The 23,555-nt window shown below is 44.3% G+C and overlaps 1 protein-coding gene across 2 annotated transcripts; it reads right to left on the bottom strand.

Moving 5' to 3' along the window:
- Nucleotides 1-7,085: 7,085 nt before the first annotated feature.
- TREX2 (three prime repair exonuclease 2) lies at nucleotides 7,086-10,370 on the bottom strand. Of its 2 annotated transcripts, none has more exons than XM_053371025.1 (2): nucleotides 10,209-10,370; nucleotides 7,086-8,008 (listed from the first exon to the last, which is right to left on the bottom strand). In XM_053371025.1, the coding sequence occupies exons 1-2, from the start codon at nucleotides 10,311-10,313 to the stop codon at nucleotides 7,331-7,333; spliced, it is 783 nt and encodes a 260-aa protein (XP_053227000.1). In that variant the 5' UTR covers nucleotides 10,314-10,370; the 3' UTR covers nucleotides 7,086-7,330. The 2 variants fall into 2 exon arrangements, with proteins under 2 accessions (XP_053227000.1, XP_053227002.1); XM_053371027.1 differs by having other exon boundaries at nucleotides 7,086-8,004; nucleotides 10,209-10,369.
- Between the last annotated feature and the right edge of the window lie 13,185 nt (nucleotides 10,371-23,555).

Raw genomic sequence — 23,555 nt, 5'->3', positions numbered from 1 at the left:
CCCTTTTCTCAACTCATTGTACTCACAGTCAGGGTGATTCAAGTGTGTCCCCACGACCTTAGTTCTGAGGCCGCGTGTGGGGTTTCTGCCAGGCAAACAGTCCAACAGGAATTGCACAGGACGTACAGATTGTATGAACTGACACCTCCACACAGAACCTGTATGTAGAGCTGCCATGTTACTTCTGAACATCTGTTGTGGCTCAGAAATGTCTAGGTCCAACGGAGAACCCAGGCAGCCTGGGCCTCTGCACAATTTCCACAGGGTGCTGAGCCCGTTGGTGGTTCCACATACTCACAATAATTTATTATTATTATTATTATTATTATTATTATTATTATTATTATTATTTATTAGTATACTGCCCTTCATACACAGAAAGGAGGCCTATGGTTAATATGGGGATTTTGCTGCACCATGACAGTTGTGAGGACGTTGTGTAGTTATTCTTGATTAATTCACATAGAATTGTAGGGTGTAATCTTGTGGTTGTGGTTTCAGGTCGTAATCTTTAGCAGTTAGCTGGAAGTTGGTTCCATCTGGGTTTACTTCCAAGTAAATTTGTTTAGGATCAGGATAATATTGATCTCCCCCCACACCACCTCTTCCCTCCTTCCCCCAGTCTCCAGTTCATTTCACTGTCCGATTTACCCTTCTCCCAATCTTCTTTTTCACCTCTTTATTTTCTCATCTTTATGGTTCTCTTCCTATGGACCTATTTCTTTTCCTGGCCTAACCCAAAATTCCTGCTCCTGTACTCTTAATCTGCAGCCTGTGGCCTCCAAACCAACCTATTTTCCATAGCAGCCAAAGCATCCCCCTCCCCATCTCCCTCTCCCAACATTCCCAGAGGCACTCTGACTATATATTACTCAGTGTCTGTGTATCTGATCGTGCCGTAATTGTGCGTTTCAGTTTGTCCGGCTCTTTGCCCCGGTCGATATCGTGATTTTTTCTTCCATCTTTAAATGACAAAAATACCAACGACAACAGCAGCAAAATGACAGGAAAAATATGCATTAATCCCCCAAATCTGCCCCCTCACCCAAAAGGTATAGAGAAAAAAATGGATAAAAACCAAATAAAAAGGGAAAGAAAATGTATTAAAAAATAAGTATTTGAAGTGTCCTTATTTTGTGTCGTTATTATCATGTTTTATATCTCTTAAACTCAAATGTAAGAATGAACTAAAATGGATGTAACCACCTATGTCCTGCAGACCTGTCCCCTCATGCCCTTGTCCAAGTTTGTACACCTGCTCAGGTAATGGATGCATTAGCAAATAATGCATTTGCATTTGTTATTTGGGAGCCCTATGTCTCCCAAAATCCTCCTAGTGAGATGAAATTGCCAAACCTCTTGGAGAAAGCCAAGGCCCCTTTCATAGCATCCCTCTGGTCTCTGATTCACCCAGTCACTTCAGGTCAGCGTGAGGACTCGCCCACACTTCCGCTTACCTCTTTAGCGCCAAATCGGAGCAAACATCAATCTGGAGAAAACCCAGTTGACATTTGTTCCCATTCAGCGGTAAAGATTAGGTTTCCTCGGGTGGTGGGGGAGAAAGCTGGGGGGACAAGGGCAAGTCTGGATGAGCCCTGCTACTCAGCAGTTTAGAAAAGTATCTGCCCATCATAGCTTTCGGAAGGGTGTTTATGGTTGAACTGGTGCTGCTCACAGTATCCACACAATGCTATCAGCAATGAAATTGCAGTCTGAACTTTTTAAAACATTTAATCTCCTCCTCCTTTTTTACATTTTATATCCCTGCCCCCTGCTTAATGCAGAACATTTGATAAGTAAAAATAACTCAATATGCATCTGAAGTTACCTCTGGTGTGGAAGCAGGTTATTGCATTATTTTTATTTTTGGTCGTGTGGGTGGTAAAATTTTGGTTGGTGGCCTCTATTGCCACACCCTTCCCCTGCGCTAGCCATGTCCCCCCCGGGATCCAGTCAGAAGCCGGGGGGGGGCTTCTGTAATGCTAGGATGTCCTGTTTAAAGCAGGATAATTGAGAGGTATAACCCTACAGTCTTTACCTTGACAAGGTTACTGTGAAGATAGAGCACAAGGATTCATCCCCATTTATGTAAATACAAGCTTGCATACTTCTGTGTCAGGTAGGGGCTGCTGAAAAACAGAAGGAACACCCTAGCCAGGCCATTGCTGGTCATGCTTTACAGAAGTGATTTTGAGGAAACTGTGCCCAGGGTTTCTTAATGTTTCCTCACAGCAGTGCTTCTGAGCAACACCCATGTGTTTCAAATAGTCATGTGCAGGAAAATCCCATATTGTATCGCGCCCAATTGAAAGATGAAAAAATAGCCTTTCCTGACTGACTGATTTCTCCATTAAGCCCTGTTTGCTAAGGGCTGGGAGGAGGCTTTGCTGTGAGGCACAAACAATAATGCCATCAGCTGTCCTTCCAGAAACGCTAGCCACTTTGAAACAGCATTACATTTAAAATCTGGAACTCTGAGGTCATTTTGTTCTTCTTGCTTAGGTGTTTGTGAAAAGTATTGCAGGGAACCATGAACCCTTGAACTTATTGGGGGTTTTCAGTGATACAAACAGAAATGCCAACAAGCACCCGTAAATTATAGTTGACTATTCCTCCTTGTCTTCACTTGCAATAAACCAACCAGAAGCTGGCTGGAGGCCTCCTTATTGCCATTCAGGGGGTCAGGGGCAAGACTGACATCCATTGGGGCAGGGCCAGCACCCTGCATAGACAAAATATGCATGCAGGGGTGCCTGGAACTGTTGCGCAAAAGACACTGTGATACTTTGGCTGATGTGCACGGTTCTTCAGCATTGGGGTACTTGTGTAGGGCTGGCCGAGGTATATTGCTGCCTGATGCAGAGCAACAAATGTCCCTCCAGACACATAGGAGCCAGGGCCAGTCAAGTTTATTTGGGGACTGGAGATGGAGAATCGCACACCTCACTTTGCCTAACAGTAGAGCTGGTGCTGTGGAAAGGCTTTCTGAAAGTACAAGGTGAAACGTCACTCTTCCAACCTGAGGTCACAAGATAAGAAACAGTAAAGTACAGATGTAAGAAAGAAGAATCCAGCACTTCTGCCAAGGAGTTAGGGGTGCGGCAAATGCTTCTCTTTTTTCCATTTGGTTTTCACAAGCTTCTGACATATGCTGGGTTGGGGCGATGATGAGGGATCACTGAGGATGAGCATCACTGAGGGAGCTTTGTGATTGATTGGGGATTTGAACCCAAGACTCACCAGGCCTATTCCAACACTCTAACCCTGCTGTACACTGACTCTTTTGGTAATTTTGTCTTGGTATCACAAGTGTGAGAGTTTCATGTATTTAAACATGAAGCTTGTTGGGCGAAGGAAATCAGGCTGAAAATGTGACTGCATTATATGCCTTGCCTCTCCCCCCCCCCCGACTCAAAAACCTCTCCCTCCCCCATTAAAATCCATTGAGTCAGAATGTGAGGTGCCAGACAGACACTCCTGCCATTTTAATCTGGAAATTCAGAGCTGATAAAGCACTAACTGCCAGTGCACTAATTTAGGATGGAGAACAAATGGGCCTCTGGGTACATTTTTTGGGACTACATCTCCCATCATGCCTCCTTACTGGTTATGGTGGTTGGGGCTAATGGTTATCAAAGACTGCCCTAATGCACGAGAAGTAGGAAAATGCCATCTGTGACTGATAGATTTTGTAAGTACCTGCATTAAAAACAGTTTTTAAAAATCTGCTCAGTCAGGCAGTACTTTAATCTACCTGATTAACTGACTAAATGTTGTACACCTTTGGCCTTGGCATTCGACACTGCAAAACATAAAGTAGAAGACTAACAGCAATTTTAAAAAGAGCTTTTATTGGGCATTGCAACAGCATAAATGAGAGGCACACACAAGAAATCAGGCCACTAATGAAATATACAGGCAACAGGCTTACAGGATAAACAGGAAGTATATCCTAGGAGGAGCCCACAATTATTTCTGTAATTCACTGCCCATAAGATGTTGCAATGGTGAGCAGCACAAATGACTTCTTGAAAAGTCTGTTAATCCAGCAGCAGATCAGGCCAATCAAAGCATGATTCAATAGAGACAAATATAAGGCACTGAGGCAGGAAGATAGCCACCTGCAAATACTCCTGAACAGCCAATACTGACAACCAGCAACTGAACATGGAAGGCACCTGGTGGCAATGACGAGAGCATAGCAGCTAATAGACTGAGCTGTGAACTAAGAAGTCCCCAGCTCAAAACATACCTCAGCACAATCTATTGGTGTTCATTGAGTTCAACAGACTTACTCCCAGGTAAATGAGTATAGGGTTGCAATTGCCAGTGGTAAGCTCCTTTCAGTCTGCCCCACCCATATTCTGCAATTCATTGTTAATATTTTTTGATGCATTCATTCATTCAGTTAAATTAATTGTATATAGCCAAAGCCTTCACACACAGAGGGCAAAAGCAAGGCATTCCTCTAAAATCACAAACATAAGTCTATAAAAGTCTACAGCATAGAAGCTTAGAACACAAAATTTAAAATCACAATACATTAATATAACAAGCAAAGCTTCTTAGCTGCCAGAGCAAATTTGGCTACAGATAAGTAATTTGTAGAGAGTTTAACTATCAGGTCTTGGGGGTACCAATCTGAGAACCAATAAAAATAGGAGATAAAAATTCTCTGGACACCATATATAAGGGGCAAATCAACAAATGGTGCAAGACATCCTCGACCTGATTACATAAATGTGTTTCCACGCCACCTGAGGTATTCCAAGGTATCTCCCCTCCAAGGATGCTGAGGGCATCTGCTGAAACCGAAGCTCAACAAAGGCCCTATGCAATTGTGGGGAAGTCAGCATCCCAAGGTAGTGAGGCCTTGAATGGTTGTCCTTAATTTGAGGGTCCCAAACAGAATAACAGGCAGCGATTGTGGATGCTCTGGCTTGCTTGGCGATTTCAAGCCCTAAGCTTGTACTGACCCTTTTGTACCCAACCTCCTGTCCTTAGCTGCTCCAACCAGCTGAGCTTGGTGAGAATATGGTCCTCAAAGTCTATGCCAGTAGCTAAGATAGGCTAGATCAATTCTGGCCGCTATTGAGGGGAGACCCAACTCAGCTCTCGGATGAGCCAACAGAGTCCCAGGAGGAAGCCCCAATACCTGCCTCATAAATTTCTTTTGTAGGACTTCTCGTTCAGATTTGACACCAGTTCATCAAATTTCAGCCCCATGCTGTGCATTGATAATAATAGAGAGCAACTTTACAGAGGACAGTGATTGACAATGTATTTGGGAAATTAACACTCTAAAATGCTAAGTATGATTACTGTCATGAGACATAAGTTCATTATGGCAATTCATATGTAACTTGGTATGTTCTGAATGTTTTGATTAATCGTAATACTTAAATAGCTGCTTTATACAATGATTAATGATGGAACACCTAAATTATACCCTACTTCCATATAACCTCAGGAAGAAAAAAAATCCTTGGCATCTGTTGTCTTTCTGTAGGTAAGAAGGGACAATGCAAAAACCTCACAATTGTTTATAATGTGGAGTTGTAGAAAGATAGCCATACATGCACATTTCAAAAATAATTCTCCCTATCACCTTTTCACCAAATTTAGTGAATAGACTTTTTACTTCAGTAAATACAGTGGAACCTTGGGTTACATACCATCCTCCTTACGAATGCTTTGGGTTATGAACTCCGCTAACCTGGAAGTAGATGCTCCCGGTTGTGAACTTTGCCCCAGGATGCGAGTGGAAGTCATGCTCTGGGGGCGCAGCAGCAGCGGGAGGCCCCATTAATGAAAGCACACCTTGGGTTATGAATGGTTACGAATGGACCTCCAGAACGAATTAAGTTCGTAAGCGGAGGCACCACTGTAGACATATGGGAGAAGGTTGTGCCTTATCCCCCCCCCCCAAATAAAAATGAATTCCCTTACAAAAAAGTTTGGATAAATTATTCTTGTTAATTTGTTTTATCACATTCATACCCTTTGTTTCCTTGGCAGTGCAATCTGAGGCATGTCTGCTCAGAAAACCCCATAGAACTGTGTGTATGGGACTACAGCCTCAGAGTTCAGAGCATCATACATGGGGCTTCCAAGCAGTAGCCCACCCAGGCACTGCCTATTGTTAGCAACGTGGCTGCATCAAAGTACCTTTAGACCAGGGACAGGAAGCCCTGATGTTGCTGGACCACAAATTTCTATCATCCCTGTTGGCCATGCTGGGTGGAAAGTATGGAGTCCAAAGGTTAGCCACCCCCCCCCCCGCAATAGAAGATGTCTGGAGTGGGAAGAATGTGTCCTGGGGACTCCCTCTATCTGAAACAGGGAAGCATCATTGCTAAACTATCCTACCAAATATCTATTTAGTACCTTTCATCCTTATAACACTCCTTTGCCATACGCTCCAACATTTCTCCAATGAAAACAGGGACATCCTAAGAAAAAGCAGGACATTCCGGGATCAAATCAGAAACCAGGACAGCTTCTCTAAACCCCTAAGCTATTTCAAAGCAGTTACAAAAGTAATTTCAATAACCTACTAAAATGTAGCTAAAACTCATTTTTAGGCAACACTGGTTTCACCTTTTAAAAACTGCGCCCGTCAGGCATGAGAGGTAGTGCCTTGCCCAAAGTGACCCATTGAGATTTATGGTGGAGATGTGACACTGAGCCCCACAACTCCAAGCCAAACACTCCACCTGCTGCATCTGCCTGCCCTTCCGAGGCTGGTCATCGCAGCGTGTTGCCAACAGGACTGGTACTTTTGCTGGCTCCAAAGGCAGTGACCAAACCAATGAGTGAAGGATAGGAGGTGTTTATCCTAGCTGGGTTACAGACAGAATAAGCAATACTTATGGCTCCTTCAGACCCTAGGAACCCCTCAGAACAGCAGTGGATGGACTCCTATAGGGGCTGGGATGCAGGGCCTTCACTGGCTGTGATCTATGCTGTGGTTCTTTCCAAGCCCCTGTTATCTCTTACAAACATTCTCAGAGACTGTATGGGATCCCAGTGCTCCTTTAACAGGCAGCTGACCTTGAAACCCCACCCAGAGCTGAAGTGATAGATAAGAAATTAGCCACTTTATCAACAGGTGTCCAACACAAGATTAGAAATGCTGCAGGCACACCCCCCAAACCAAGGTCTGGGCACAAGAAGAGTCCTTGCCGTACACCACTAACTTCCCACAGTGCAAAAGTCTTCCACATTTCCACTGCACACAGGAAGTAGCCCTGTACAGGAGGACACTTCAAGGTTTGATCTGTGTGGATGTGCACTTGTGGGGAAAGAGGTCATGTCATCTTTCTTGCTATCAATTCCTGCTTCTGCTTAGGAGGTACATAGGCCGAATCTCCCCCCAGCTCTGTGCATTACGAGCTGCCCATGTCATTAGCTCAGGGGCTTTGGCAAGAAACACTAGCAGAAGAGTGACCACATCACCTTCAGCTGAGTGGGCCCTAATAGGCTCACGTCCATAGAAATGTCGGAAGAGTGCCCCAAGCTGGTAGCTCATGCCAGGAGATCTTTCCAGCTCCTTCAAGGCTGGCAGTGTGTCCAGGCAGCCGGTGCTCGGGAGCAGGTCAGTGTCCACTCGCCACAGCTCTGCACGAAGCAGGGGGAAGTCAAAGCCAAGGCCATTGTGAGCCACCAAGCAGATTGGGCCCATTTGCCGCTGCAGAAACCCTTTTAGTATCTCCACCACACCGCGGTTGAAATCTGCTTTGCAATTCTCCTCCAGGTTTTGGTTGCTCAGCCCAGTAATCCTCTCTGCTTCAAGGGTGAAGGGCTTTTGGGGATCAACGCAGAGAGTGAGCTTGTCTATGATGCGGGGTAGCTGGGGGGTGCCCGGCAGCGGAGAGCACTGGAGTGAACGGCGGTGCACAGCAAAGAGGCAGAGCTCAGCCAAGTGAGGCTGGTCATGGGGCAAGCCGGTGGTTTCAAGATCGAGGAAGACAAATGTCTGGAAGTCCTGCAGAGCTGCCATGGCTAGCTGGCACAGAGGAAAAGAACATTAGAATCTTTATATACGCAAGCAGGGATTAAAACCGCAGCACTGGGCCATAAGGAAAAGCAATAACATGAGCGCAGTTCTCCCCTACATGTGGAGAGACAGAGCTTCAGCTCACACGAATGCCACAGCAGTCTCAGCTGCAGAAGAGAAAAGCTCATCTCTTCACCAGGGGTAACAGCTCCACCCAGGCTTGCATGCATAACACTTCCATGCACAATTCATCAGTCCCCCACACCAGCAGTGAACAGACTGATAAAGGAGAAATTACAGCCTAAATACAAAAGTACAATAGAATAAATCGTCAATAAAAATATAAAACAGCAACAACCCAGATACACCATGAATTGAGCACAAATTGCATTTGTACTCCCACCACAAAGCAACTCTCCACACCAGAGGTTTCTCCCTGGAAACAGCTGCAAATGCAGCGAAGTTCTTACAATTTCTCTCCAGGGCAAGACTAGCCCGCTCCGCCTCCTGGCTTCTCAACAGGCAGCAGTACACCTGGCGCAGGAACAGGAGCAGCAAGAGGGGCCAGGGCAGCTGAAGTTGGCATTTGCCCCCCAGGCAGCAATTGGTTCAAGGTGCCGTTTGAAGGAGCAAATCCTTGGTATGTTGACACTCTCTGTGGGCAGAGGTGGGGCATTCTGGATAAACTTCTAAATTCACCAAAAAAGATTGACAATGGGATGAGGAAGAATGGCCCTCTGCGTACTACCTCTGGCCACCCCAGTCACAAAATCAGACTGAGGCATGACCATAGCCAAGGTGAGGCAGGGGGACAGCTGCCCCCTCCCTCTCAAGAGTTGCTGAGTTGTTTGGGGGAAATCATGGGTAAAAATATCCCCCAAAAGGGGCAGGCTTTGGGGGGGGGCAGAACCTCAGTTAATTGAGTACTTTCAATGCTTTAAAATGATTTTTGTGTATCGCGGGAGGGCCCTGCCCCCCTGGCTATGCCCATTCCCAGAGCGATGGACAGGAGCCCTGGACCACAGCCTTTTCTCTCTCTCTCTCAGCAATCTATAATTTCACATCAGATCCAATAGGGTCCAAATCCACTGCCCATAAAGGGTTTCTGGAGTCACAGTGAAAAGCTTTCTGAAAAGTGTTGTTCTCATCATCTGGCAATGGAAAAAAATCTCCATTCAATCCTAGTTCAAAAGGCATGCAAGAATGAAACAGCAGGAAGCACAATGTGTGAATGTAGCATGGAAACATGTAGAATGCTCTTCTTGTCACATGCACACACAACGTCACAGAACTAGAGAGTTAACTCAAAAGGACAACCCAGTGATGAAGGGAGTGCAGCGTGTTCCAGAAGACAAGTGGCTGGTGCTTAAAAAAAAAATAAGCAGAAGACGACAACAGGAGAGGATGAGCCTAGAGACACAACAAACTGCTAAAACTGCATTGTGGGGCAATATGCATTTTCCTCTCCTATTAACAAAACTTACTGGGTTGTATCCAATGTTTGCTTTGAGAAGACCCATTGAAATTAATGGGCCAGCACTAATCATGTCCTTTAATGTCAATGGGTCTACTCAAAGTACAGTATGGCTTTATGTTGGATACACTATTCAATCTATTTATCTTTTGGTTTAAGCTGTTTCTAAGTGACCTTTCAAGACAGTAACATTTCCAAGGCAACATACATTGATAACAAGTATACAATTTCATGAATCTCAAAGTCTAAAACATACAATTAAGTTGGCTGACGGGGTTTCAGGATCAACAGCCATGCGAGCCAAATGGAGCCCCCTGGTCTGGGGCAGTAGACCTTTGAATACTGCGCTAAGTAGCGGGACCAAGAACAAGGGAAGGTCCTCGCTGTCAGGCTCTACTTTGTGAGCGTCGGCCGGCCGCCCCCGGAAAGCAGGAGGCTCAACCTGACGGGCTTCGGTCTAGGAAAGCGATTTACATGCTATAACCCCCAATGCACACCGACAAACTCGGGAGCAAGTGCAGGAAATCATTGGGACGCGCTTCCAGAGGGGGAAAGCAAAACAAAACCGGGTGGCAAAGCGCACACCTCCCAGGGTTTAAAAAACCGAAGAAGAGAACCTTGCGATTTTCCTCTCAGCAGTTCATCTCCTCCACCCGCCCCCTTGAGCGCTGGGGGGCAGAAGAAGAAGAAGAAAACTCCCGGGGTCCCCCCCCCAGTTGGCCAAGTAAAACTCACCGGATGATCTCCAGCTCCCGGACTCCCCCAACAAACGCAGCGAGGACTTTGGGCGGCGCGCGGCAGGCTTTTCAAGGCGGACTGCGGGGAAACCGAAAGCAACATGCTCGGACAAGCCCGGCAAACCCGGCAAACCCGCCTCCGGACGTGACGGCGCGGGGGGGGCAAAAGCGGCAACTCCACCCGGCAGGGACCGGGAAAGCGCATCCATCAGCTCAGCAGCCAAGGGACAGAGCTATTCGGTTGGATGCAAGCCCCTCTTTGCCCTCTAGAGGGCGCTTGCGTAAAAGAGCCGCTCATCCAGAGTCCCTAAAATGGGCAGATGAGTCACGGAATCCGGGATTGATTATCATTATCATCATTACAGATTTATTTATTTATGCCCCTTCTTTTCCCCGAGGGGTTTTTAAGTGGTTTACATTTAACAACAGCAGCAGCAGCCATGCGCTCAGACCTGAATCAGTAGAACCTTTTACCTTAGCGTTTGACAATTGACTTGAGAGATAACTATTTTTTTTTATTTCTTTTATTTTTTTATTTCCAAAACCGAAAAAATAAAAATTACAAACATCAAATTCAACATCCATATTCATTTTCTAACGTAAACCTATTACATAATTAAGTAATTTTAAATATACCTAATTACTCTAAAATTCTCTTTGCTGTATACAAATACAATACAGTTAGAAATTTTATATTAAAGCTTTTATATTATAAATAATATTTCAGATTCCCCTATACCCCGTTCCCCTCCACCCATGTGTGATCTCAATTTTTTTTTAACTTCTTCTGTCTTGTTGTGTTATTATAATTTAATTATTGTTCAGCTGATTCTTTTATTATTTCCTTGCCTACCCCTGGACGTTTCCTCCCCCTTCCAGTTCTTTGCAATCAGTATTCTGGCTGCTGCTGTTGCATAAAGGAATACATTTTTCTTATCTCTGGGAATGTCATTTGATATTAGGCCTAACAAAAAAGCCTCTGGCTTTTTGGCAAACGAAATCTTGAATAATTTTTACAGCTCCTCATATACCTCTTTCCAAAATTTCCTTACAATTTTACATCCCCACCATGTGTGATAAAAGGTTCCCTCTTACATCTCCAGCATGTTTGACTGCTTTTTGTAAATCTTAGCCAATTTTTCCGGAGTGAGGTACCAGGGGTAAAACATTTTCATCATGTTCTCTTTTATCATATAACAAGCTGTGAAATTGATATCCACCTTCCACAACCTTTCCTAATTTTCCAGTTGGATTGTATGACCAAAATCCTTTGCCCACTTTATCATTACTTCTTTGGTTGTTTCATCCTTCAGTTCCCACTCTAACTGCAAATTGTACATTTTAGAGATGGTCTTCTTTTTAGGTTGTATTAATTCACTTTGTAATTTTGACAAAGGGTTCCACTTCCTCAGCTACACAGAGCTCAACTTTAGATCATTTTTTCTTCACTTTCTTTTACCTTCTTTTCCGTCCCTCTCCATGACTAAGGCTGCCCTCCAGGAACCTCTGGGAAACAGAAACAAAAAGCATCCCAGAAGAATAGAAACGAAAGTGAAGAACAGAAGCAAAAGACGGCGCGGGGGGGGAGGCAAAAGCGGCAGCTCCACCCGGCAGGGACCTGGAAAGCGCATCCATCAGTTAAGGTGCGAAGGGACGGGAGCTATTCGATTGTATGCAAATCTCTCTTTGCCCTCTAGAGGGCGCTTGCGTAAAAGAGCCGCTCATCTAGAGTCCCTAAGATTGGCAGACGAGTTACGGAATCCGGGATTGATCATTGCCTGCTTGCTTGCTTGCTTGCTTGCTTGCTTGCTTGCTTGCTTGCTTATGCCCCTGACTTACTTTCTTTTCCCCTGAGGTGTTTTTAAGCAAAAATTTTCAAAGTGGTTTACATTTAACAGCAGCAGCAGCACTCAGACCTGAAACAGTAGAACCTTTTACCTTGGCATTTGACAATTGACTTGAGATATATATATATATTTAGGAGGCACCCTAGTTTTGAGATTTAATGTTGTTTTAAATTGTTGCTAATGTTGTGTTTAACATTGTTGTAACCTGCCCTGGGACCTCAGGGTGAATGACAGGAGAAGAAGAAGAAGAAGAAGAAGAAGAAGAAGAAGAAGAAGAAGAAGAAGAAACTAAAATAAATGAAATTACCAGATGAATAGGAAAAATCTTGCTGTTGTTGTTTAGTCGTTTAGTCGTGTCCGACTCTTCGTGACCCCCTGGACCAGAGCACGCCAGGCACTCCTATCTTCCACTGCCTCCCGCAGTTTGGTCAAACTCATGTTCATAGCTTCAAGAACACTGTCCCACCATCTCGTCCTCTGTCATCCCCTTCTCCTTGTGCCCTCCATCTTTCCCAGCATCAGGGTCTTTTCCAGGGAGTCTTATCTTCTCCTGAGGTGGCCAAAGTATTGGAGTCTCAGCTTCAGGATCTGTCCTTCCAGTGAGCACTCAGGACTGATTTCCTTCAGAATGGAGAGGTTTGATCTTCTTGGAGTCCATGGGACTCTCAAGAGTCTCCTCCAGCACCATCATTCAAAAGCATCAATTCTTCGGCTATCAACCTTCTTTATGGTCCAGCTCTCACTTCCATACATCACTACTGGGAAAACTATAGCTTTAACTATACGGACCTTTGTTGGCAAGGTGTTGTCTTTGCTTTTTAAGATGCTGTCTAGGTTTGTCATTGCTTTTCTCCCAAGAAGTAGGCGTCTTTTAATTTCGTGACTGCTGTCACCATCTGCAGTGATCATGGAGCCCAAGAAAGTAAAATCTCTCACTGCCTCCATTTCTTCCCCTTCTATTTGCCAGGAGGTGATGGGCCCAGTGGCCATGATCTTCGTTTTTGTTTTTTTTATGTTGAGCTTCAAACCATATTTTGCGCTCTCCTCTTTCACCCTCATTAAAAGGTTATTTAATTCCTCCTCACTTTCTGCCATCAAGGTCGTGTCATCTGCGGACTTCTGGAGGCGGCGCCTCCGACAATGGCGGATTCCCTCTGACTCAGAGGGAGACAGCTCCACAGAAATCGGGTCTACCGCTGCAGCGAAGCGGGGACCCTTTTGAAAACCGCAGGCGGAAGAAGCCTGCGGCCGTGGGACTCGGCGGGCACCGTTTGCGCCCCCCCCCCCCCGTTCAGCAAAGGAATCCTACAAAGGGCTCCGGAGTGAGACGGGGGCTGGCGCGGTGCTGAGAGTCAATTGCTACTTCTCCGGAGCGAAGCTGCACAGCTGATGTCGGAGAGCGCTGTCCTTTTTCCTGTGACAATTCGGATTTTAAACAACAACCCGTGAGTAGGACAATTGAAACTTTGGATTAAAAATATACCTTTGAATTTGACCCGAGACGGGAAGGTGCAAACAGGAAGTCCGCCTCCCGTTCTTTGTATAAAGATTAAAGCAAAGATTTTACAAGCTAAAAGCCGGATAAATTGAAAGTTTGAAATTTCCTGCATTTTTACTACCAAATCCCCCTAGACAGCAGGAGGAAAGGGGGAAAAAACTTAACTTTCTAATCCTGCAGAGAGTGAGTTAAGAAAATAAGTCTCCATTGTCCCTAACCTGGGGACGGAATGACAGGAAATAAACTGTCGGTGATGCTTACAATTTGAATATAGAAAAATTGACAGAATTGGAAAAGGGAAAAGAAAATAATAATTCCAATGCTGCTTTCTGCCTGTTTGTTTTATATTGAAAGGAAACAAAATATCTGAAAATCAAAAGTAATTCTTTTTTCTTCCTTGTTGGATACATTTAAAAAATGGATGCCAAAAAGTAACTACACCCCCTAGAGGAAGCCTACCAGTGTGTCTGTGTCAATTTATAAAGAGAACGTAGTAACTGGGAAAATTAGACCGTGGGACCAGCTCCCTGACCTTGACAGAAATGATTAGAGAGGAAGTTTTATCTGCCCTGGACAAAATACATGATGTGCTGCGACAGCTGGATGAGAAAGTGTCTCTGATGAATCAAAAGATGGACTATATAACAGCTACAGTCAGCAAAGAGGTGCCAATGGGAAATGCAGTTACAGAAACTGCACAACAATCTATCCAGGAAACTGGTTTAACAGAGCAAGTGCAAGGGCAGAGAAAGATGGAAGAGATTGTGAATGCATCTCAAAAGACACAGAGAATTCAAGTCCTACATGACCAAAAGCTGCAACACTGGGAGATGGAATTTGGAGGACACTGGCTAAATTTTGGATTTAAGAAAATTCCTATCTCTGGTGGGACTGTGAAACAAGTGGAAGATCTTTTTTGGAACAATTACTCTTTGGATTACAAACTAAACACTGGGGAGTGCAACACCGGGGAATAGGATAATTGGATAAAAGGGAATGAAGAATACTACTGTACGGAATTCCCCGGTGATCGGCTCCCCAAAGAGAAAGAGAAGAAAATGCGAAAGAATCCAACAGGGAACAAGGATGTATGCAACCACAAGCAGAAACAAGAAAACTCGCAGAGGGGGCTTGGAAGTGACTTGAGAGCTTTAGATATTAGAACACCTGACTGATGAGGATATAATGACATAAGGACTGACATCACCCGGAACCAGGAAAAAGGACGCTGGATAAATTTAGAATGAGAAATGCTTTTTGTAATAAATCTACCGTATTTTTCGCCCTATAGGACGCACTTTTTCCCCTCCAAAAATGAAGGGGAAATGTGTGTGCGTCCTATGGGGCGAATGCAGGCTTTCACTGAAGCCTGGAGAGTGAGAGGGGTCGGTGCGCACTGACCCCTCTCGCTCTCCAGGCTTCAGGAGAGCCCCAGCACCAGTCCCACAAGGTCGGGGGACAGAGGGAGGCGGAACGCCGCCATCCCGCTGTCTCCCGAAGTGGTTTGGAGGCTGACGGCGGGGAGACCCCGCCGCCAGCCCCGCAAGCTCCGGGGACAGCTGGGAGACACAGTGCGTCTTCCTGCTGTCCCCAGACCTGATCTGAAGGCGGGCGGCGGGGAGAAGAGCGCTTCTCCCCGCTGCCTGCCCCGCAAGCTCCGGGGACAGCTGGGAGGCACAGCGCGTCTTCCCGCTGTCCCCGGACCTGATCTGAAGGCGGGCGGCGGGGAGAAGAGCGCTTCTCCCGGCTGTCTGCCCCGCAAGCTCCAGGGACAGCTGGGAGACGCAGCGCACCTTCCCGCTGTCCCCGGACCTGATCTGAAGGCGGGCGGCAGGGAGAAGACCGCTTCTCCCCGCTGCCTGCCCCACAAGCTCTGGGGACAGCCGGGAGGCACAGCGCGTCTCCCCGCTGTCCCCGGACCTGATCTGAAGGCGGGCGGCGGGGAGAAGAGCGCTTCTCCCCGCTGCCTGCCCCGCAATCTCCGGGGACAGCTGGTAGGCGCAGCGCGGCTCCCCGCTGTCCCCGGACCTGATTTCAAGGCGGGCGGCAGGGAGAAGAGCACTTCTCCCCGCTGCCTGCCCCGCAAGCGCCTGGGGGGGGGGAATAAATTTTTTTTCTTTATTTCCCCCCCAAAAAACTTGGTGCGTCCTATGGGCCGGTGCGTCCTATGGGGCGAAAAATACGGTATATTTACGGAATTAGTGTAATGCTAATGAAATATTAAGAGATGCTGGAAAGGAAGTAATTGGCTTTTGCAGAAAGGTTAAATATGGTTTAAATTTAGAATTTTTAGAGATTTGAGGATAAGATAAAATTAATGAAATTGATGTAAAAAATGAAGTGGCTTGAGTAATAAGGTGAAATAAAAATTTGCAAGAATGGTTTGATTACAAATGAAAATATGAAGTAATATTATATGAGGACATATTATTAAGGGTAAGATAAGAGGGTATGAATTTACTGAATAAATTTTTAAATGGAATACAAAGAGGGAGGTGAGAGGAAGTCAGGAAAATAAGTAAAAGAATGGTAGAAATTGAAGGGAGGGATTTTTTTTTCCTTTTTTATTTTTTCCCTGTTTTTGTGTGGAATTTTTGGTTTTTGTGTTTTTCTGGTGTTTATTTTCTTTGTTGTTTGTTGTTATGTTTGTTTTGTTGTTGTTTTTGTAACCTTTTTTCTTGTTAAAATTTAATGAAATATTATTAAAATAAATAAATAAATAAAAAGGTCGTGTCATCTGCATATCTGAGGTTGTTGATATTTCTTCTGGCAATCTTAATTCCAGCTAGGGATTCATCCAGCCCAGCCTTTCGCATGATGAATTCTGCATATAAGTTAAATAAGCAGGGAGACAATATACAGCCTTGTCGTACTCCTTTCCCAATTTTGAACCAATCAGTTGAGGATCCCATTCATGGATCACTGCCTTGCCGTGGCGAAGGGGCTTGAATAACTCAGAGAAGCTGATACGGAAGGGGGAGGCAAGTCTTCTTCACCTTCTTCTTCGCTACAATATATCAATTTATTTCCAATTGTCAATGTCAAAAGGGACTAAAATCTATAAAATTCATAGAAAATCAACGTGCCAATTTGCTCAATTTCTCTAGGACTCCATCACACCTCCCCTGTCCTCCATAATCCCTCAAGCAAGGTGTCAAGACCCTAATCCTGTCAAATCACTCTGCCAAGCCTTTCCTCCGGGCAATGCCAGGTGGCAGACTTTACATACTTGGACTATTGTCTTCTCATCACCGGTACTCAGGAAGTGCTTATCTGCGCATATCTCCAGCTCTGCATATTCCCCCTCCCTCTGTATGTTAATCCGGTGTAACCCAACCTCTCTTTAATGTATTCATGATGTAACTGGGATGTATTTTGCACTGTATTCTGGGACATGGAGTTTCAAAAGTTTCAAAAGTTCATGTCACCCCTTTCTCACTGTTCAATCTCGCCTTGAACCTGTTGCGCAATAAACTTGGATCTTCTGCAGCTTGCTCCTGTCTCCGGCTGAGCTCATTTTCCTCCACAGGGACCCGCGGACTTAGTCCGACGAGCTGGGTGGCAGAGCAGCCTCGCACCCAGATTTTACCGTAACAGAAGCTATGAACTATGCCAAGCAGGGCACCCAAGATGGACAGGTCATAGTGGAGAGTTTTGACCAAACGTGATTCACCTGGAGCAGGAACCGGCAAGCCACTGCAGTATCCCTGTCAAGAAAACTCCATGGACAAAGACAACAGGAAAAATCTTACCTGGTACCTAAATCTTGTGCACCAGATGTGTAGCCCTGAGGATAGCATCCCATTTTTTTGGAGCAACCAACATTCCCCCAGGTGTGGCCCATTAACACTAAAAGTGCCAGGGAGTATGGTCAGTGGTGAGGAATTGGAGTCCAACAACTGTCCCCCACAGGTCCCCCACCTCTGCTCTGAGTCACAGAAGCCATTTCTCTTCATATCCAAGAGATTGTCTTCTTCTCTGTGCCCCTCTAAATGAGCAACCCTTGACAAGGCCTCCAGTGCCCAAGGTTTGTATGAGAAAAACACACATCCTCAGTATTTGATCCACCACAGTTATTAAAATGAAAGCCTCTTGGTCTTAAGCCGAGCATTTCCCAGAAGCATTGTAAAACCTTTTTGTCAGGACCGAGCCTGGTCCAGAATCGGCAGAGGAGGAGGAATCTGTGTCCAAAGACCAGGGGACCCCAATACCCACTAGGGATGCTTCCCCCAAGGTCAGGGGAGATGGCAGACAAGCAACCTCAAACATCAAGCAGAGTGCTGGGTCCAGATGTCAGATGATGCCACACTCCTCACTGGGCAGGAACTCAAGTTGCGAGTCCCCTTGGCATGAACAACAGCCACAAGCAGGCATGGGGATGGCGTTCTGCAGTAGAAGTATACAAATCACAACCCAGGCCCTTCCTCTGGCTTTCCAGTGGAACAAGGACTGGGTAAGTTCTGGCTGGCTGAGTTCCCAGGGTCAATTCAGTAAGTGGTATTCTATTTGGATGTGTTGCCCACCATTTTCCTCCTTGAAAAAATACATCAAGCCTCATAGTAATTTTTAATATATGGTATGGCCCAGCCACCAGTACCACTGTCCTTATATCAAAAATATTTGGCTGTCCTAGGGCTTTTATTTTGAAAATACCCTATCCTCTCTTTTTTGCCATCACTGGAGTATATAAAGTAGAGCCTCCATTGGCAATGTGTAAAACAGAGAAGTAAATTTTGGAACAGTCATCATTTTATTTGTTGAAATTCTGCTAGATAAATATAATTCCATCCCCCCATCTTTTAAGATTGCTCATCATCCCTCCCCCCCGAAAAAACCCCAGCAACAACACACACAATATTCTGTAATTCATTATTAGAGACTTTTTAGGATTTCTGGTGATCTAAGGCTCTTATTAGTCAGAGGAATGTCTAAAGATTTTGATAGCTCTAATTGTTCCTGGGGAGGGGTATGTTAAAGCACCCTAGATCTGGTTTATTAAAATTTACATGGAACTCTGCTAGTACCTCAAATTCTACTGTCTCCCTTTTAAAATTCATGCTTCAGGCTCTTTTCCTGCCAGACTACTTCAAGCCTTATGAGGAATGGTTGAGGGAGTTGGGTATGTTTAGCCTGAGCAAGAGGAAACTGAGAGGCGATATGATAGCCATCTTCCACTATCTAAAGGGCTGTCACATGGAGTTGGATGGTCATCTGTCATGGATGCTTTAGCTGAGATTTCTGCATTGCAAGGGGGTTGAACTAGATGGTGCTTGGAGGTCTTTTCCAACTCTACAATTCTATGATTATATGAAGTGCCGCATTTGCTTCTACACTACACACAAGAGCCTTCCCTTTCCTCTTTTTTGAGTCATTAAACTTGGATAAAACTCAGAAAATCTTTGCAGCAGCAATCATATAGGAATCAATTCCAATAAAGAACTATGGGTGTCCTAAATGTAATTATTTTGTGTGCATGCCTGTGCACACGCACATCCAGCTAGTCAACCAGAGGTTTAGATCTCTGAGACCAGTGGCTGCCAGACAGCATTTTCTGGAGAGGAGCCTTCCAGAGTCATCAGGCAGCTCCGCTGAATGCTGCTGCTGCTAACATTTGAAGATTTGGAAACCCAAGAAATACAAAGGTGATGTGTGAACAAACGAATGGTGGTGCCTTTTCATGATCAGAAACTGCCAAAGGGTTCCACTTCCTCAGCTACACAGAGCTCAACTTTAGATCCTCTTTTCTTCACTTTCCTTTAGCTTCTTTTCAGTCCCTCTCCATGACTAAGGCTGCCCTCCAGAAACTTCTGGGAAACAGAAACAAAAAGTATCCCAGAAGAATAGAAACAAAAGTGTTGACAAGGTTCTCAGAAAATGGGTTGCAAAAATCCTTTCCTTGGGAAACAGAAATGTATACAGTATAAGTAACTGTATAGTAGCAGAGCAAGACCCACAGCTCCAACATAATTTAACATTTAGAGTACAGAAGTCCTTCGATATAGCGAAATTTCACATAATGGTGCAGACAATGAAGTCTGTATTCAAAGTATAAATAATAAAATCCCACCATGTGCCATAGAATGGGTTTTCCACGCCCTTGGAGAGCTGCAACTTATGTGTCGTTTTTTCTGCAATAGTCCACATATTTTGGTACTGTTGTGATATTTGCAAATTCTGTAACGTTTTCCCTTTCTATGCAGTGGTGATCAGCCTGCAGCCAGCATCCAAGTCAAAAGTTATTTTAACCAAAAGTTTGACATGCGCCTGTCCATAGGTTTAATGAAGAGAGCGGTGGAGATATGCAGACAGAACATTTTAGTATATTAGATATTTATCTATATATGGTCTTCCAATCTATAATAAGTAAATGGCGTTCCCAAATTGTGACCCTTGGGACACTTCCTTCATAAATGGGAAAAGACCCCTCTGTCCCCAGTGGCGTAGCACAGTCAGGTGGTACCCAGTGTAGAAAATTTATTGTCACCCCCAAATTGAAATTATTAAAAGAAGGAAATATAAGATACTTACAGTTGCAAGTGTTATTTTCTGATTTATTTACTTAACATTGTGAGCATAAGCACTTAAAACCTGTTTTTCACAATGAGAATTTATTATGAATGAATTTTTTTACATAATTTCGCTCGTTTCCAGCCCACTATTGATGTGGACTGCAGGAAGCTGAGGTGCTGTGTGAGTAGAACTGCAAAAAACAAGCACCAGTGCAGATATGCACCCACTCTTAAAGAGCTTAATTAGAACACAAGAAGAGCCAGTGGTGAAGGAAGCGGGTGCGGGGGGTGTGGGTCACCCCGGGTGTCATCACTGAGGGGGGTGACAAAATGTCAAAAATATGAGGGTTTTTGTTAAAAAAAAATTGGGCTCACGAAACACCTGTGGTGTTCTGCACCCATCTACTCCCCTTCCTACTCCTCTGCCTTCAGATGTCTTCTAAAAGTCAGATAATTGTTTATTTCCTTGACATCTGATGGGAGGGCATTGCACAGGGCAGGCGCCACCACTGAGAAGGCCCTCTGCCTGGTTCCCTGTAACCTTGCTTCTCACAGGGAGGGAACCGCCAAAAGGCCCTTGGAGCTGGATCTCAGTGTTCAGGCTGAACAATGGGGGTGGAGATGCTCCTTCAGGTATACTGGGCCGTTCACAGGGCAGTGCTGAATTAAACCCTGTGGAGGCCCCTTGGCAGTCAAAATCTGGGCAGGGGGCAGGCCTCATGCGCACGCTGGAATAACATTGAACTAAGAAAGCTTGATTGTCATTTTCTTTCAAGATCAAAATATTATTTTGATCCATTGTCGCGGGACCCCTAAAAAGTGTGGGGCCCATAGGCCAGTACCTACTCTGCCTATTTGGTAATCCAGCCCGGCCCCTTTGGCTGCAGGAGAGAGAAGAAACGGAAGTTGAGGGACGCCTCCTGATGCGCTGCAGCTGTTCCTCACAATGAAATGGAAGGCTCAATGTTTGTCAGGCACTTTCGGATGCTCAGCAGCCCTGTGTGGTTACAACAACCCTGTAAAGTAGGCCAGTGCTATGTGCTCCCAAATTGCAGCTGAATCCCTTGCTCATCAATTTTTCTTGCCACAGTTCTTTTGATGGTATTTCCTCATTCTTCCATCGTTGTGCTAACAAGACTCTTGCTGCTGTTGTAGCATACATAAATAAGTTCTTTACTTTACTTAGCAAGTCTTGTCCTACAATCCCTAACAAAAATGCTTCTGGTTTTTTTTACAAATGTCAATTTAAACATTTTTTCCAATATATTATATATCATTTACCAAGTTTTGTTTTTAACTTCCCTACATTCCCACCACATATGATAAAAAGTCCCTTCTTTTTCTTTACAATTCCAACATGTAATTGACCCAGTTTTATACATTTTTGCTATCTGTATTGGTGTTGTATACCATCTATACATCATTTTCATGTAATTTTACAGAGAACAGTCTGTAAATTTTAAATCTATTTTCCAGTTTTCCCAGTCCACAAATTATGTCCTATATCTTGTGCCTATTTGATCATGACCGATTTGACCTCCTCATCTTTTGTCTCCAGTTCTAGCAAGATACTATATGCTTTCTTCAGCATTTTCACTTCTTCTTCTATAACTTCCTTTTGAAATGTAGAAGTTGTGTAACTAAACCCTTTCTTGTTGTCTTCCTTGTACATCTCATGTAATTGTCTGTAGTGTAACCAACTTTGAAAATGATATGTTTCCTCATAATCTTTTAATTTCCATTTTCCTTCTTGGTCTTTCAGCAAATCTCTATATGTAGGCCACTTCCCCTTTTTGCCAAGTGGTTTGAGTAACAAAGCTTCAATTGGTGATAACCACCAAGGTGTTTTTTTGTTCTATTAAATCTTTGTATCTCTCCCACACCCTCATTAGTGATTTCCTGGTTTTATGGTTGTAAAATCCTTTGTGCACTTTCCCTTTCCCATACCATAAGTACGCATGCCATCCAAATCTATTATCATGACCTTCCAAACCTAATGCTTCTTCCTATTCCAGTTTTATCCAGTCCCTAATCCACACCAAACATGCAGCCTCATAATGCAGTTTGAGGTCTGGGTGGGCAAAACTGCCTCTTTCTTTTATATCCGTAAGTATCTTATGTTTAATCCTTGGCCTTTTGCCCCCCCCCCCCCGACAAACTTAGAAATATCCTTCTGCCATCTTTTGAGGCAATCATCTTTTACCATTACTGGGCCCCCTATCACTGCTTCAATCATGTATCAGTCCTAGAGGTGTTGATGCGGAGGATAAGAAATAATCCTGACATAAAGGGGATATGGATGGGCCAACGGAATTATAAGGTAAAAGCCTTTGCAAGTGATGTTTTCTGTAGAAGAACCATTGACAAGTGTACCTAAGTTATTGGAGGAAATAAGGAAATATGGATGCGGGTGGCGCAGAAGGACGCAGGTGGCGCTGTGGGTTAAACCACAGAGCCTAGGACTTGCCGATCAGAAGGTCGGGGTTCAAATCCCCACGACGGGGTGAGCTCCCATTGCTCGGTCCCTGCTCCTGCCAACCTAGCAGTTCAAAAGCACGTCAAAATGCAAGTAGATAGATAGGTACCGCTCCAGCGGGAAGGTAAAGGGCGTTTCTGTGCACTGCTCTGGTTCGCCAGAAGTGGCTTAGTCCTGCTGACCACATGACCCGGAAGCTGTACGCCGGATCCCTTGGCCGATAAAGTGAGATGAGTGCTGCAACCCCAGAGTCGGCCACGACTGGACCTAATGGTCAGGGGTCCCTTTACGTTTTACCTTTAAGGAAATATGGAGAAGTTGCAGGTCTTAAAACAAATAAAACTAAAACTAAGGTTTTAGTGAAAAATATGGATGCACAGGCAAAAAAAGATTGGCTGACAACTGAGAAAAAGGTGAAGTATCTGGAAATATGGTTAACAGCGAAAAACTCCAATATATTGCAAAATAATTACCGTATGTAAAGACATGGAAAGATGTAAGGAAAAATATTGAGTTATGGGGAAGAATGAAACTCTCTCTAACGGGCAGAGTTTTGGTTATAGAAATGAATATTTTGCCTAAAATGCTATTTTTATTTGAAACGGCTCCAATAGTAGGCATAACAAGATGCTTCAAAGAATGGCAAAAATATATTTCTAGCTAATTTTACAGGAGTAAAATTAGCAAAGATATATCATAATTGTGACAATATGTGTTGGAAATGTAAAGAAAAGGAAGGAACCTTTTCATAAAAATTGGGATTTGGAAAACCGTTAAAAGGACATGCAATGAAATTCAACCAAGGGGAAGCGAGGAAGTCACTTAACAAAGTTAATAACTGTAATTTTTAATAAGGCTATGATTTATGTTTGTTTTGTTTGTTTGTTTGTTTATAATATTGTGAAAACCAATTAAAAAAATTTGGGGGAAAAATATATTTCTAGGTTTGTCTGGCAGGGAAGAAACCGAGAATTAAATATAAAATTTTCATAGATATAAAATAGAGGTGGGTTTT

The sequence above is a fragment of the Podarcis raffonei genome, chromosome 17 (assembly GCF_027172205.1).
Source record: "Podarcis raffonei isolate rPodRaf1 chromosome 17, rPodRaf1.pri, whole genome shotgun sequence".
Taxonomy (NCBI): Eukaryota; Metazoa; Chordata; class Lepidosauria; order Squamata; family Lacertidae; genus Podarcis; species Podarcis raffonei.
This window is presented reverse-complemented; position numbering and strand designations above follow the sequence as displayed.